Source organism: Contarinia nasturtii, unplaced genomic scaffold (genome assembly GCF_009176525.2).
Source record: "Contarinia nasturtii isolate CC-2019 unplaced genomic scaffold, AAFC_CNas_1.1 Cnas_scaffold_864, whole genome shotgun sequence".
In the NCBI taxonomy this organism is placed as follows: domain Eukaryota; kingdom Metazoa; phylum Arthropoda; class Insecta; order Diptera; family Cecidomyiidae; genus Contarinia; species Contarinia nasturtii.
In genome coordinates, this window is record NW_022198211.1 from 649,046 (window position 1) to 664,396 (window position 15,351).

Sequence of the window (15,351 nt, forward strand, 5' to 3'; positions counted from 1 at the left end):
CGCTCGCAAGTTTACATAGTCCATAAAATGTCTCATAAATTATTTTGTGCGTTGCATTCATTTTGCACTATGTCAATGAACGTCACACATCTTTATTTTCCAGTTCTCCTTCATCTTCTCGTACGGACTTCGTATGCCGAGTGCACTGTACTCGCATCTCACATCGACGGTGGTAATAAGTGAAAATATTCGGTTAAAGTTGAAAGAGGAAAACATTGCTTACGATGCCACTTTTGACATCGGTACAATTGCTTTATGTTCTATCAATTCCCTTTTTTCTATGAAAAGTTTTTTTTTTGTTCTGTCGGTTCGAGCGCAGTGCGGTATCAAATTTCCTTTCATTTTTCCTGCACTGACTTTGAGATATTATACAAATCTAGAGGTCCCTCTGATATTCTTAATTGGCAGTCGTATATTATTTTCAGTGATACTGTGCTGTGTTCAACCTTTTCCTTTTCTGTTAACCATCAAATGCCCTCAAAATGTTGGAAATAACAGTTGGTGTAGTGTGTGGTGCTACATTTGAAAATAAATAAACTAGCATTGACATTGTATATAAACGTGTTTCGCACAGCTTGAAGCAAACTTAGAATCACAAGGATTTTCGATACTCGACATTTACTTTCTTCTATTGAAAAATTAGCGATCGAACCCAAAGCCACATTCACCACGAAAACACACACATACTGATTTAATGAATTTCATAAAATGTGCGGTTGTGTGTTGCGGAAAGACATGGATGAACTTTCTTGATATTACCACAACAATGGCGTTGGCGAATATCACACATCACAAACATCTGCGCATATGTTCGTGCTCGATATTTCACTGAAAAACTCTCAAGTCATTGAAACAGTTTTATATTTCATTATTCGACAAAAAAAACGAATTCAATGATTTTCATCTTCACATATTGTTTCTCGTATAAATCACAAAGAGCTTTAATATTCGATTGATTGAATTGAATTCAAGCAGCATATAATTGGCCATTTGCTGCAATTGCCCCGATTTATGATTACGATTGGAAATGAATCTCACATCAAAGGAATCATTTCTCTTGTTCGGCGTACTTGTGCCCATTGAAATGGCAATAAAGATTGAAAGAACATTGCCGCGAAGAAAAAAGATATACACACGTAAAGTAAACATCGTGAAAAAATCGAATTGATGGCGTAACACATAAATGTAAAGAAATGGGAATGGTCTTTTTTGCGGCGTCGACAAAAATATGAACTTTTTATGATGCATGAAAGTACATAATGATATATGAGCATACATTTATCCTTCATATCTAGCTTCACATCCTGTTGATGTTTTTCTCTTCATCCAAATTAGCCTGCATATGGGAAACGTGTGCTATATTCACGCATGTGGGTGAATTGGGTGAAATTTTGTTTATTAAACAAATTACGTAATTCAGTTTTATTTTGTGTGCTCAGTGAGTTATAGCGTGTGCGTGTCTTATTCCGACTCTTATTAGCGCAGCAACAGTAATAATAATAACGATTTTTTTCTCGTAAAAGGAGTATACATTACAAAAATACTTTTTGCTCAAATTCTTTGTATTTTCAATGGATCGAGCTTACGTAAAACGATTTGAATTTATTGTATTGAAAAATAAAAATTCAAATAGTTAAAAAAAGAAAATAAAAGGTTGCGCTTTTATTGAACTGCAACTGAAATGAAGACATGATACATAACACTCGATAACGATATATACTCGCTCCATTAAAATGAACTGAACATCACAAACCATCAAAGCAAGACGCTTTCACAGATTAAGCAAGACAAAGGAGTAGCGAGTGATTTCACTAGGGGCTAGACACATAGTCAAGAGGAAGAATCTATTCGATTTTGAGTATCCTTACGATTCCACAAATGGCGAAACTTACGTAGATTTTTAAAATAAAACAAAAAATCATCGGGTATTGAACTACTTTAAACTCAGCCACACAGAATCGAAGAATGTCTGCGTAAAAGAGAATTATCCAAATTGTTGCCTACTAGAAGATATTTTGACTTCATAAACAATCAACGATTCCCGACGGTTCTAGAGTGTTCTAAGGACTATGATTCCCAGTGTCTAGCCCCTGGTGATTTCATGAGGTAGAAAAATAAAAAACGAAAGACTTGAATAACTCGCTCGTGAGTATTTTGATGTGTTGAATGTTGGGTGTGTGAATGTGTTTGTGTTAGGTAAAACAAATACATGTCAATGTATAATTACATTTCATCAAATTATTCAGTTTATTTACCCGCTAATAAAATGTAACGATTTGAATATAAACACAAAACTCCATCGAACAAATGAATCGAAAATGACAGCCACACGTTGTTGAAAAGAATGAGAAGGATGGAGGAGAAAATTTAGAAAAACGAAACACATTCAACAATTTTTATATTATATATTTCATTGTATATACACTTGTTTTTGGCTGATCTCTGTATATTTTTAATAAGCTCCATTTTGGAAGTTCGTTGTGCATTCGCGTTTGATTTTACGATACGATTGTTTGATGATGCCATAAGATGATTTCCACTTTTTTTTTATATCACACGTCAAAACAATTACGTGGCATCGTCAACATTCGAATAAAAATGTAAGAGTTCATTGCATGGTCCATGGTGAATGATGGTGGTGTTTATCCCTCTGAATATATTCTGGCATTTTGCTATCCTCTAGCATTTTCCGTACATATTTCAATATATTAAATAAAATATTCAGTCTGTAGAATGTGTGCGTATGTGAGCGATAGTTGAAAAACCACTGTGTTTTTACTTCATTTCTTTTTAAAAGAAACTTTTCTAAATACATATGTACATGTTTATCTATGTGCAAATGTGGGGGAAAAACAAACATTTTTTACCACCACACAAGATCAATATTTCTCATATTATATACCACGTAATGTAGTGCATGTAATGTATATGAATGTCTAGCACGAAAACATCACTGAACTTCCATGGGATCCGTTTTCTGTTCACTTCATTGATAATTCAATGTCTCCCTATATTTTGCTCCCGCTACGAAAGCATTTTACATACACTGAATGAAAACACACTAGACTCTGGAAAGGCGCGAACGCATTTATTGCAAAATTTAATAAAATGTCTTACACAAACAAAATGAGGTTTTCTTTTCATATTTTGTAGCTTAACTATGAGGGAGTCTTGTGCTTTTTCTCATCTTAGTTGCGGTTTTTGTTCGTACAACACAGTGAATCAAAGTGGTGCGGTTAGAAGTATGCAATGTGTATACGGAATATTGTGTTGTCATAATGTGTTCACTTGTAATGTTGTCAGAATAAAAAGCGCCGGAAAAATTCAATAAACTTGATATAATAGAGGCGCAGCAATACACCCACTTTGGGTTTCCATTCAAACTCAATTTAGATGCTCTTTACTTTTTCCTGTTACGAATTTCACCATATTACGAGGCAACAGCAACAGTACAATGAAAAGCCTTCAAATTCCTTTCGATTGAATTTAATTTACGCAACTAATGAACTGAGGTCATAACTGAATTAGCTACTGCTGAGCAATTGACCGCGCACATCATTCACTTCGAGTTTACGCGCACACTTAGTTCAGAGAAATAGTATGGATGGTAAATTTTGTGTTGGACAGGTCGTGGTATATGGCTGATTTGCACACAGACAATGGGACAATTGGACGCACATATATTCTACATCGAAATTATCAATGGGATCGTAAAATTCCATGGTTAATTCGGTCATTTTTATTTGTTCTCTTTTGATTGCTGTCGAGGGATGAAATCAATGTCATTAAGAACCGTAATAAGCAATTCAACGTCTCTTTTCCAGTCTGAATCGCACACTATACGAATCGGATCACTCTCATTTCGTCGAGTTGTTGGTCGTTGTCATTAACTGAAATAAAACATAGTGGTTTTTGCCAAGCTGATAATTAGACAGATGACAAAAAGTTCACGTACACGAAAGATAATATTTGAACATATGCTGACAACACGAAAAATACGATGCTGCGTACCGATTTCACATTGTTCAAGGAAGAACAAAAAAAAATACTACAGCATTTAATTCATTTTAGGTTCAGTTTTTATTAATGCGGGCGTATGCTCTCACACAAACTGTGTTGTTTATGTGTAAATAGGAACTGAGCGAATTATGTTGGGGTTCATTGTATCACAATGTCGCCGTATCGAGAAATTGCGAATTAACTATTCATGCGATGATAAAAGACTGAGGCATTCGGTGAGAATATACCGGCTCGATTTCAATCCCACAGCCACATACAATTTCACGCAATCAAGTCGAAAAAAAGTCGTCTTTATTTCATGTCATTGTGATTAGCCTTGAATGTGTTTTCCCTTCGTAATGCGAGGTTTGTATGAATTCGTTTTTTTTGTTTCCTTTTAAATGGCTCCGATCGCCAGACAAGCGTTATAAAGTTTAGATCCAACTCAAATTATGATAATCAATTGGTGAATTCATAAAACTTCTAAATTAGAAGCCATTTGCTGCTCGTCACGGTATGTAAGAATGAGACTCATTGTGAGTGAATGTGAGAAAAGAGAAATAGAAAAACTGTCATTTAATGGATACTCTTAGATTACATGGGGAGACCAACCAAAAAACACGTGTTTTTCAATTGAAATTCCCAGCGCCCAACGTTTGGATAAAAAGTTTCATGATGGCAAATAAAATTTCTAAGTGAAACAAGATAAAGAGAAAAAAAGAGTAGGGGAAAATGGGATGGGAGAATTTTAATGAATAGCTACGCAGTGAACTTGACCATTAAAGGAACATTGAAAACGATTTTTCAATTGGACGAAATTGTTTAACCAAGTGGATTAGAATGAGATTGGGTGTATGTATTTAGCGAAATAAATAAACTGAGGTTTTCGTAAGGTCATTTAAATTTTCCTCCACGTGAAAACTTTGCAGCCAACAGGCTTAAGTAGATAATGTACCAAAAAAAAATGCCAGTCCAAATTTCTCGCCACTGCAAACGATGATTAATTGATGACAGTTATGGCAACGCAAATCTAATCTATAGCTTACAACCGAAGTACATTCATACTTAGTCCAGGTTTCTTATTTTATCAATTTGTTGCTCTTGATATTTTTGTAAAGTTAAATTTTTAAATTGTTGGTTTGAAAATTAATTTTTCTAAGAACCTTGGACGCTTTTTAACATCCTGTTAAATGTTTTATTTTTATTTTCACTTAGAATATAAAAGAACTGTCATCTTTTATCCCTCATTAAATCGATGGCTCTGCCCTTTTGAGCGCTTACAGCAGTTTTTTTCTTGTTAAATATTTATTATACATACTTTAACTAGAGAAACGTTAATTTCATTTACTAAATCTTTTTATTATACGTACACTTCGTACACGTAACACCCCCTTTTTTATCTTGATAGTTTGCACCTAATCACCGCGCTTATTAGATAACAACTAGAATTTTGGTAAAAATTCACACTATAAATATTACTAAATACTTGATTACATTAAATCTACTGTACTTACGATCACTAAATCGATGTAAATTATATAGTATTTATTATTATAATCAATGTGTATTTTTAATTAAATATTTTTAATCGTGACGAACTAAAGGAAAACCAATTGATTGGAACAAAGGCGATAAAACAATAACTGATGTTAAACAGTATACAAAATTAAATTCAATTTTATCTGTACAAAAATCGTATTTATTGAAACAGCAAAAAATTGAATAAATCTCTTTCATTTCGGTTCGGCTGGACGATGATTTCGTTTACAGAAGGTCAACATGTGACATACCGTTACCTGTTATAGCACCTGTGGTCCGTGTGGCTTTCGTCTGATGTTGCGTCATTTCAAATGGGTATCCACCAGGTCGACCACACCACACAACCTAATCAAATGAAAATAAAGTCTTACTCACATTGTTCAATTTCTTTCTTTAAAAAAAAAAAAACATGTGAAAAAAATCGAAAAAAGATGTTTCAGTTTTAAATTGTATATTTTAATTTCCATGAAAAATATATTTACAAATATAATATCTCTGTTATACTTGTTTCAAGTTTATATTTACTGAGCTTTTCTGGAAAAATATATTATTTATATATTTTGTTTGACAACTTAGCAGCATTGCTTTAATTTGAAATGGGAACAATATTCATCGCACGAATGGTTTCAAAATACTGTTGAATTTCATCTAATTGTAAAAAATTAATACAGTCGATTCTCGATGAGCTTTTGAGTGATCCAGCACTTTAAATGGCAAGAATAAAATGATCGAGAAAATTGTGATTCAATGAAAATTCAAATCAGGTTCAGAATATCGAGAGTCCACTGTATTAATTTTAATCAGAGTTTCATTCAGCGCTGCTGCCATGCTTAGCATAAAAACGTATGCTAGCTGAGAATGCGTCGTCCGTCGCATGCGAATGTACGTAGACAGCGAACAAGAATGCATGCATTTTTCTCTTCACGATTATGTGACTCAAAAAATCCAAGCGATTGTATAGAGAACAATGTATGTATTGTTGTTCGCTGTGATGTAAAAACTGCTACGTACATTCGCATGCGACGGACGACGCATTCTCAGCTAGCATACGTTTTTATGCTAAGCATGGCAGCAGCGCTGAATGAAACTCTGATTTTAATGTGAATTAAATGTTAAATTGATGCAATTTGACGCTTTCATTTGATATGTCATTCAATTGTTAATTTATGTGGTATTGGATTATCCTTCATTTTTGGCTATGACAGTTTATGCCACAAACAAGGCGGTGATTACGATGATGATTATAAGAACACATTATTATTCATATTTGTAGAACATGCCATTCAACACCACTTGACAGCAAATAAAATGGCATGACATCTATTTGTAATATGCATAACAGTTAAAACACAGAACATGGAGTCAATTTCAAAAAGGTGAGAACTACAAATTACAACAACAAATATTTTGAAATTAGAGTAATTATGATGAAAACAGCACACAGAAAAACATAAAACTTGGAACACCACATTTTTCTTAATCTTATTAAATAGCAACTTTATCTTTATACTAAATAAGATCTTTGATAAAATATGAAGAGTTTAAAAGAAGTGTGCGTGTTGGGCGTGTTATTAGTTTGAATCGGATTCGAAAAGTGCCCACCATATGTATTTGCACAATTCACACTTCTAATGAATGCTTCATATGATATGCTAATCTGATATACGTAGAATTGAGCAAATTTTGTTATTGATCATGAAAGTTTACATAAGGCGCACACAAATATAACAATGATCTTTTTCTTAATCGTTTTATACGGATTCTTCCATTATGAATCTGTTTCAAATAGAATGTTACACCAATTTTGTACTACTTGCTTTGATTCTACAAATTATACATTCGGTTTACGTGCGATGATGCATCAAGTTGTTATCACACGTACGAAAAACTTTTAAAGCATAACATTGCAATGATATTATTAGTTTGTACTTTTGGTTATTTCCTTGAAGTTTTGTGCGCAACACTTTTATCGCATTGCCCAACTTGTTCTTCTTTTTTTTTCATGTATTGCGTTGAGAAGGAATCGACGACACCATGTCACGATTATTATACTCGATGTCCACATATTTGATGGTGTGTGGAGTGTTTGTGTGTTTCGAAAACCGATTCACAAATCAGTGTCGTGGTGTGCATTGTGTGTGGTTTTTACAGTGTCGTTTCTAGACTCATCGGTTCATATGCTTCTCTGGACACATCCATCTTGGCAAAACAAACACATTTCATCTGTTCGGGGAATTATAACAGACAACAGAGAGAGTTCATTTTAATTTCGATTTTTTACTTGATTTTTCACATCGAAAGATGTGTGTATGTGTTTTTTTTTCTATTTTTGATTAATGTTATAATATAAAGTGTGCTATTTAATAAAGTTTGTTTGTTTTGGTTTTAGTTTTCTTGTGTTTTGTTTAAATGAAAAAAAAAAAAAAATAACTTATGAATAAGCAATGGCATTTTTAATTAAATGGTTTGTTCGAATGGTCAAGAAGTAAATGGATCACTATTTTTTTTCTCTTAAAAATGCAATTTTCATTTTCTCTTGTGTTTTTTTACAAGGATAATATTCGGTCGATAGCCTTTGTTTCGCCACCTGTCTTTGCATAGAAGCCACAAAAATATGATAAACTATAGTTTAAACCATTTTTTGTGTTTAACAAGTTTTTGCAAGAGTAAGCAAACTGTCTCTATCTTTCGCAAAATTGCAATAAATGTACTACACACAAAAAAAATTATGCGAAATTTAATGAATCTTCAAAAAATAAGTTTGGTCCTTTGTGGCAAGGGTGCAAAGACAAACATAAAAAATGTGAAAAATAAAGCAACTTATTGTGGTCGAATATACGAAATCAATGGTAATTCCTCTTAAAATAAAGTCGGGCATTGTTCAAATACATGCGAAGCAAAAAAAGCGGTGCATAAGTTTAGTTCATTGAGTGAAATTTAGCACGATTTTATACTCTCACTTTTGTAATGTCTTTTTTCGCCTTTCAAGCCAACATGCGGAAGCGTGAAATTAGCAAAACAAAAGGCAATGGGTGCAAAATGGAGATAAAACCCATGAGAACTTTCAGCAGACGAATATAAAATAAGAAAAAAATGTGTTCAAAAGAAATTGGTTTTAAAATAAGCACATATATGCAGAGAGCAAATGGGAGGAATTGGGATCGAATTCACTTCGATTTTTTTCTAAGTTTATTCTTCCAAAGGGTGCTAATGATGTGCAAAACAGACCTTTTTCGATTAAACAAATCGTATTACGTGATGCTATATTTGCACATGATCCGAGGAGCTTGAGACAATGTATCGCATTTTAAAATATCGAAAGCAAAAATTGCATTGAAAAAAGTCAGACAGCACATGAATGCGCAGTAATCCAATGCTGTCTAAATGCTGAGGCATTTACCTGAAGTGACTTGTGTTCCTTTTTTACTGTTTATTATGAGGCAAAATGGCTAAGTCATTGCACGATTGTGATCGAGAGCTATATTTAAAAAAGACTCGCACATCAAATAATGGCAGCAATTTTTTTCTGAATGTTTTTTCTAACGTGAAACCTGGCACTAAACGTAGGTAATCAGGTGTAAAAAGTGAGGAGAATTTTACTTCAATAGCTTCCATTTTTTGCCATGTATATTTGCGTGCATTGTTATTCACTCTGTCACCATCTCAACGTAATTTATTACTGCGACATTGCGTCAATCCGCAAAAATTTCCAAAGTTGGAAAGAAAATGTTCTCCATTAAACAAAAAAAGGAGAGAAAGGCCGTTTGCCTCATGATGATTATGCTATTATGTCTGGTAACCAATTCAAACCAAATGTGTCTGGTGTGAAGTGAACACGTCGAAACTCTATAGACAACAATTAATCGCAATCAATGTACTAATATTCGTAATAAGTCTTGCATCTGTTGCCATTGTTATCATAGTCGTTTTTTTATTTGCAGTATTTTGATGTCTTATTTTGTCGTAGAACATAATCATTGTGGCACACTTTTTCCACAAACCAAAGCGGTAAAAGAATCCAAGTTTTTCTTCTAAATTTTCAGTAATGCTTTTTATTTCCGACACATTTCTAACTAACGCAAACGCCTTAAGCTTTGACTCTTCTTGGAAGAAATTCATCGACCGGCAATGAGTCGACTCGGCAAGAGGAAATTAGAAATCCATTAAAAGTTTTGTGTCCACTTGCGTAGGTCGGTTTCTTTGGAAAGTTTCTGATAAACTTCACATGGTTTGAGACAAATCATATTAAAAATTACAAATGCATTGAAACTTATGTCTTTTCTCCGGAGCGGAAATAAATCTCAGGGAGAATAAAACTTTTTCACAAAATGAAATTAAAGATTGAATATTTCCATTAAAATCAAGTTAAAGTGATTTAATATCAATGATCAAAATGTTGCATTTATTGCCTCGAATCAGTGAAATTGCGTGGAAATAGCCTATACATAGAACACAGTATCTATCAAATCAACGCTAAACATTTTTTTTAAAGCAACTAATTAAAATAGACAGAACAATTGATTGCTTTTAATTAAAACGAAGGCAAAGCTTAGTAAATGGTTTTCCGGCATTTCATTTGGCGAACGATAAATGGTACTGCATGTTTTGATAAATAGCACATTCTGCAATGGGAATTGCAAGTGGAAATTTTCAATTGCGCCAATCCGATGAATTTCTGTTGGAAAACTGCTTTCATCTCTTTTTCTATTGAATTTTTCGACTGCCCCGACTCTGTGCTCCCTGAATATATGCTCAGATTTGTTAATTAAACTTATCAACGTTGAAGAAAAGTGCAACTGAACAAGTTTACCGTTCATTTTTCTCTCTTTAGTTATCCATCTGCTTGAAAAATGGCTTTAATGACTTCGTAGCAAAAATGTGAGTTAATTAAAAAAAGATTCATAATTCTAGAAAAAGTTTTAAGTTTGTAAAACAAAATTGAGCGCTGTAAAGTTAGTTTTTATTTATGCATGAAATGAACAACTGTAAATGTGATCGAAAAAGTGAACTAACACCACTCATACTCAAACAAAAACACATATATATCATAACACGCAACTGACAAAGCAATTGTCAGTGATTTATTTAAGAAATAAACCCAAGTATAAATGAGAGAAAATGTGGGCTACTTACTTTCCGAAATGCCTTGCGAAAATTGTCCGACAAAAACGCATACAAGACGGGATTGACACAACTGTTCATGTAGGCCAGCACGTGCGATATGATTTGAATAATAACGGTAATGTGTGAGTTTCCGTATAGCTTCAGTGACTTCAATACCAAAATTATCTAAAAGGATAAAAAAAATTCTTTCCATTAAAATGGTTTGTTTTTCTTTTGTTGTTGTTATTGTTTTCAGGAAAAACTATAAATTATTTACATTTAGTTCTCAGAAAAGAACATAAAATTCACTTGAAAACGGTTTTCTAGCGAATTTTCCATCTGCATTGCGTAACTATTATAAAAACGTATTTCTTTCTTTTCCAAATTGAAAAACGTGATATGCATAACTTAATCTGTTTTCCACGTAGTTTGTTTTACATTCCGTTGGTGAGAAGGAAATTGAAAATGTTGAGCAAACACTTTCTTACGATTTCATAGCAACGTGCTTTAAGAGCAATGGTGCAACATATAAATAAATACAATGCAATACTCAGGAGGTAATCATTTTTACTTATTCTCATTTTACGAAACGAACAACAAAACAAAGAAAACAAAGAAAACATGAACTTTTTTTGGATAATTAAATCTAATTATTCAAAGTTAAAGCTATTGTACATTAATTTATAATCATATTTTTATTATATGCCTCGAATAGATTTTTCAAACAGACCAACGGAAAATACTAATCAAAACATTTTTTTTACTCTTAATTTACATAATATCCCCTTAAAAGGATGCTTTCGAATAAATGTTCACATCTGGGCGCCTTCGAAACCTCCATAAAAATTACTGTGGACTAGAAAATTTATTCCACTAGTAGACTGTATAAAATATAAATTCTGTCTTACAAAATGTGTTTGAAAAGAAAAAGAATTCGGAAAACAACATTTTTCGCTCGACTCAAATCTTTTTTTGTCCAAAACAAACATAAGGACAAATATGAACGAAAGAAGTGTAAATTTGTTAGAAATATAAAATCCCGACGCGAAAAATGGTCAGTCGTGAAAAAATGAAGAGCTAAATTAGATGTAAAAGGGAAAAACAAAGTGAGATTTTTTTGTCTCGAAGGATTTTGCCGGAAATGTAACACTTCGTTTTCTGTAAGTTCACTTATATAATATATTATCATATAAAAGTGGGAATGGATCTCTTTAAGCCCATAGCCAAGCAGATGAGGTGTATAGTTTTTAAATGTACTGATTTTTCCCTTTTTTATAAATTTTTTATTTAGGATCTTACATTTTTCTTCGGAGAATAAGTAAAATCTGAAAGCTTTTCGACTAATTTCTTTCCCACCTTTACCACATTTATTCATATAATCATTTTGGAATACGAAAACTATTTCTCTCTAATAAAGAGTTTAAAGCTGGCAATTGGACAAATGCGGACGGACATTTTGATGCGCATTAAGTTAATCAGTTTGGAACTCAAATAAAAATAAGTGGACCTGTACAAATAGAAATTTTGAACAAATGCATGAAACATCATCCAATTTCTTATAGATTTTTTTTTATATATTTTCGTTCAGAAAAATCGGAAAACGAGTCCAGTTATATGTATTGGACTCACTTCGTATTTATCCTAGAGCGATTTGGGTCCAATGGATTCAACTACACTTCCATGCTGTATATTTATGTTTCGTCTGTGGGAGGGTTAAAATATTTTTACTCATTTCTATCAACATAAAATCTTCTTTCATGCGCAAAGATTGACACTGCAAAACTCCGATTTTTTTTTTTCAAATTCGTTGCACGGCTCTGGGATAAAAGTTTAAGACCAATAAACACATCTGTTTTTCGTGGATATAATACGAAAAATCCGCAAACAATGAGGTCATTCCGTAACAATAATACAACACGATTTAAATTGTGGCGACAACCAGTTTTTCCATGAAAGTTGTGGCGTGCACATTAAATTGAATTAGCTGCAATTTCGAAAGGCACAATTCGCAGTTTTATTTGTTATTGTTGAGAGCATTGTATGAATATACCATTTTTGGTATGGTAAAAACTTGTTCGTATGCACAAAAATGGTGCACTCCTTACACAGATGCTGTTGGAATTTCTTTTCACTCAGTTAACGATTTCTGTCACGGATACAATTTTATTGATTTTTACTGTCAATGATTCCAGATTGTGAATATTTTCAGTTGTTGTACTCTACTTCGTGTAATACCCTTGATTTATATAATTAAATATCTTCTGTCGTCATGGCGTTCACATTCAAAGTCATTTAATGGGAAATGAATACAATGTATATCAAACTGAAACATTGTTCATTTTTTTGTCATACAATTTGAGTATTTGAATTATCTCTTTGTCTTTCTACCTCACATTTCTTCATCATTTTGCACAAATCGAATGATTTTGCATGCTTAGAGCTATGCCATTAACTTGATGTGTTACAATGTCGTATTCGTCGTAAATAAAATATTTCATTGCAGGTGCCATTGAAACTAAATTGCCGTGTTTAACGCTCAATTTAACGGAACACTCGAGATTGCGATTTGGATCGAAGCCATTAACAAATATCGAAATGAATTCGATGGTTGAAGGATCCTTACATTTTGATAAAACTACACTCCAATGTTGAAGCTTCTTTCTAGAAAGTATTACAAATACCTCTTCAACATGAGGATACTCTGTGCTAAACGATGCCATTCCATTTCAATATGCCGTAGCTCGACATGCGACAACACAGCCGGAATATTACTCAAATATAAATATTTCATATACAACATTATCATTGAACAAAAGTGGTCGGATGCAAAAAAAGGATGATTTATTAATAATTCCGATGAATATGATTAATGAAGCTCCATTATCACAATGTAAATATTTCGGGGATTTTATTGGGAAGTACGGTAGAAACATATACAATTATCCAACATAAAAATCCAGTGGCATAGCAACCGGGGGTATAACTCAAGCCAAATAGCACAAAAGGTTCACATCTGCCTTTGGCTGCAATCAGCCAGTTTATACATGTTTAATCCAATAGATTTCTGAATTCAGCGCTTAAAAAATGCGCCTTGGAAATAAATGAAATTTTTATAGACCCCCCATAACCAACCTCCAGCTACGCTGCTGCATAAATCTAATCCTTGACAACCAATTAAAATTGGTATGTATACAAGTGAAATGTTCGACGTACAAATATAGCAGCATATCGAATTCAATTTCCAAACCACTGTGTTTAGACCGTGTTTACATTCATTATCATTTATTCAAGCCTATTTTTGCAGTACATTGAATTCAATCATAATGAATACAATATGACGACATTTTTCCTATATGTGGGTGTGTTTCTCTGGTTTGAATATACGGCACTTATTTCTGTGTAATAAGACAGGACAACAGGTTCTCATTTGGGCTTGCATCCAAATATTGAAGCAATAATGTATATTGTTTTGTGGCTAAAATTTAAACCTCAATCCGCGACAATTGTTGAAGAAAACAAAAAATGTTGAAGTTTATCAATTAAAAACATTAAATTCGGTTCATTAAAATCATTCGCTCATTATAAACGTTTCGTCGGGGAAGCTGTTTACGCTCCGCTGAATAAAATTTAGTAAATTATGAGCACCTCAACAAATTTGCCAGTCACTGCTCATTGTGGCATTATTATAATTTCGGATTTTAATTAACTGCATTCAAAATCAAAAGCACTGTAATTAAATTATTTGGTCCAATGCAAAGAACCGCAATGATGTTATGGCTACATGCCATAATTAATGCGTTCTCACTTCATTTCAATTAACTCTGGTTGACCGGGTTGTTCAAACATAGACAACATGAAAGACCACCTTAAGCAATGTAAATTTTTATTTAGATGTATTTGTACACCACCAAATCCGTGTGGGAATTTATTTATTTCGAAATTATTTTTCTTTCGCTCGAAATTTATTATCGCATGAATTATACAAATCTTACGCCCTTTTTACTTTTATTCATGCTCGTCAAGTAGTACGTTCAACCTTAATTTGGTGAAGTGCATAGAGAGATAAACAAATTGCATGCTTCGGCAATAAAGTTAAGTAGAGAATCTCATTTTTGGTGATTTAATGAGCATCTCCACTTGAATAACCTTGAATTAAGGCATACAACACACAAGTCGTATATCCACACTCCACAGTGAATCACTCAAAGTGCTGTGCGGACATCAAAACAACTAAATTAAATTGCAAGTTTATTGCGAGAGACTTATTTGTTTTGGTTAAATTACCCGTGTGCAAAAAAATGGTCTGACTGAGTAAATGACGGGCTAGCTGAAATCAACTGAAAATGCATTTTGTCAACTGTAGCCATTTAACCAGTTGACTATAGTCGCCTATTTATCTGATTCAAAACAGACGGCTAATTTGTAAAGTTAGATGGCTCTAGCCAACTGTGATTGAAGTTGATTTGAGTTATATTTTTCCGTACTGAATTCGATTGAAAAGTCAAACAAATCAACTTTAAATAGCTCCAATCTCAGTCGTCTATAGTCAATAACACCTTAAATTATCCAAGTGAACAGTCAGTAAATAATTTTGCACACGGGTATGATATTGATAACGACTGAAAAAATCACTTCTAGGAAAAATGATAGTTTGCAGGGTTGACCAAGGGGGGTTGACGTATATGAGATTGGAGACTTTTTTTTGCGAAT

At 33.1% G+C, this 15,351-nt stretch overlaps 1 protein-coding gene across 3 annotated transcripts in view; it reads right to left on the reverse strand.

Annotated features, from left to right (window-relative positions):
• Window positions 1-5,621: 5,621 nt before the first annotated feature.
• LOC116342494 (allatostatin-A receptor-like) overlaps window positions 5,622-15,351 on the reverse strand; it is an 80,461-nt gene continuing 70,731 nt past the window's right edge. For 2 of the 3 annotated variants that reach the window (XM_031770139.1, XM_031770140.1), the window contains exons 13-14: window positions 10,672-10,827; window positions 5,622-5,883 (exon numbers count right to left, since the gene is read on the reverse strand). In XM_031770139.1, the coding sequence (XP_031625999.1) occupies window positions 5,764-5,883; window positions 10,672-10,827 (276 nt within the window). In that variant the 3' untranslated portion in view covers window positions 5,622-5,763. Of the gene's footprint in view, window positions 5,884-6,556; window positions 7,762-10,671; window positions 10,828-15,351 lie in introns of those variants that run through there. The other variant, XM_031770142.1, reaches the window with a different exon arrangement.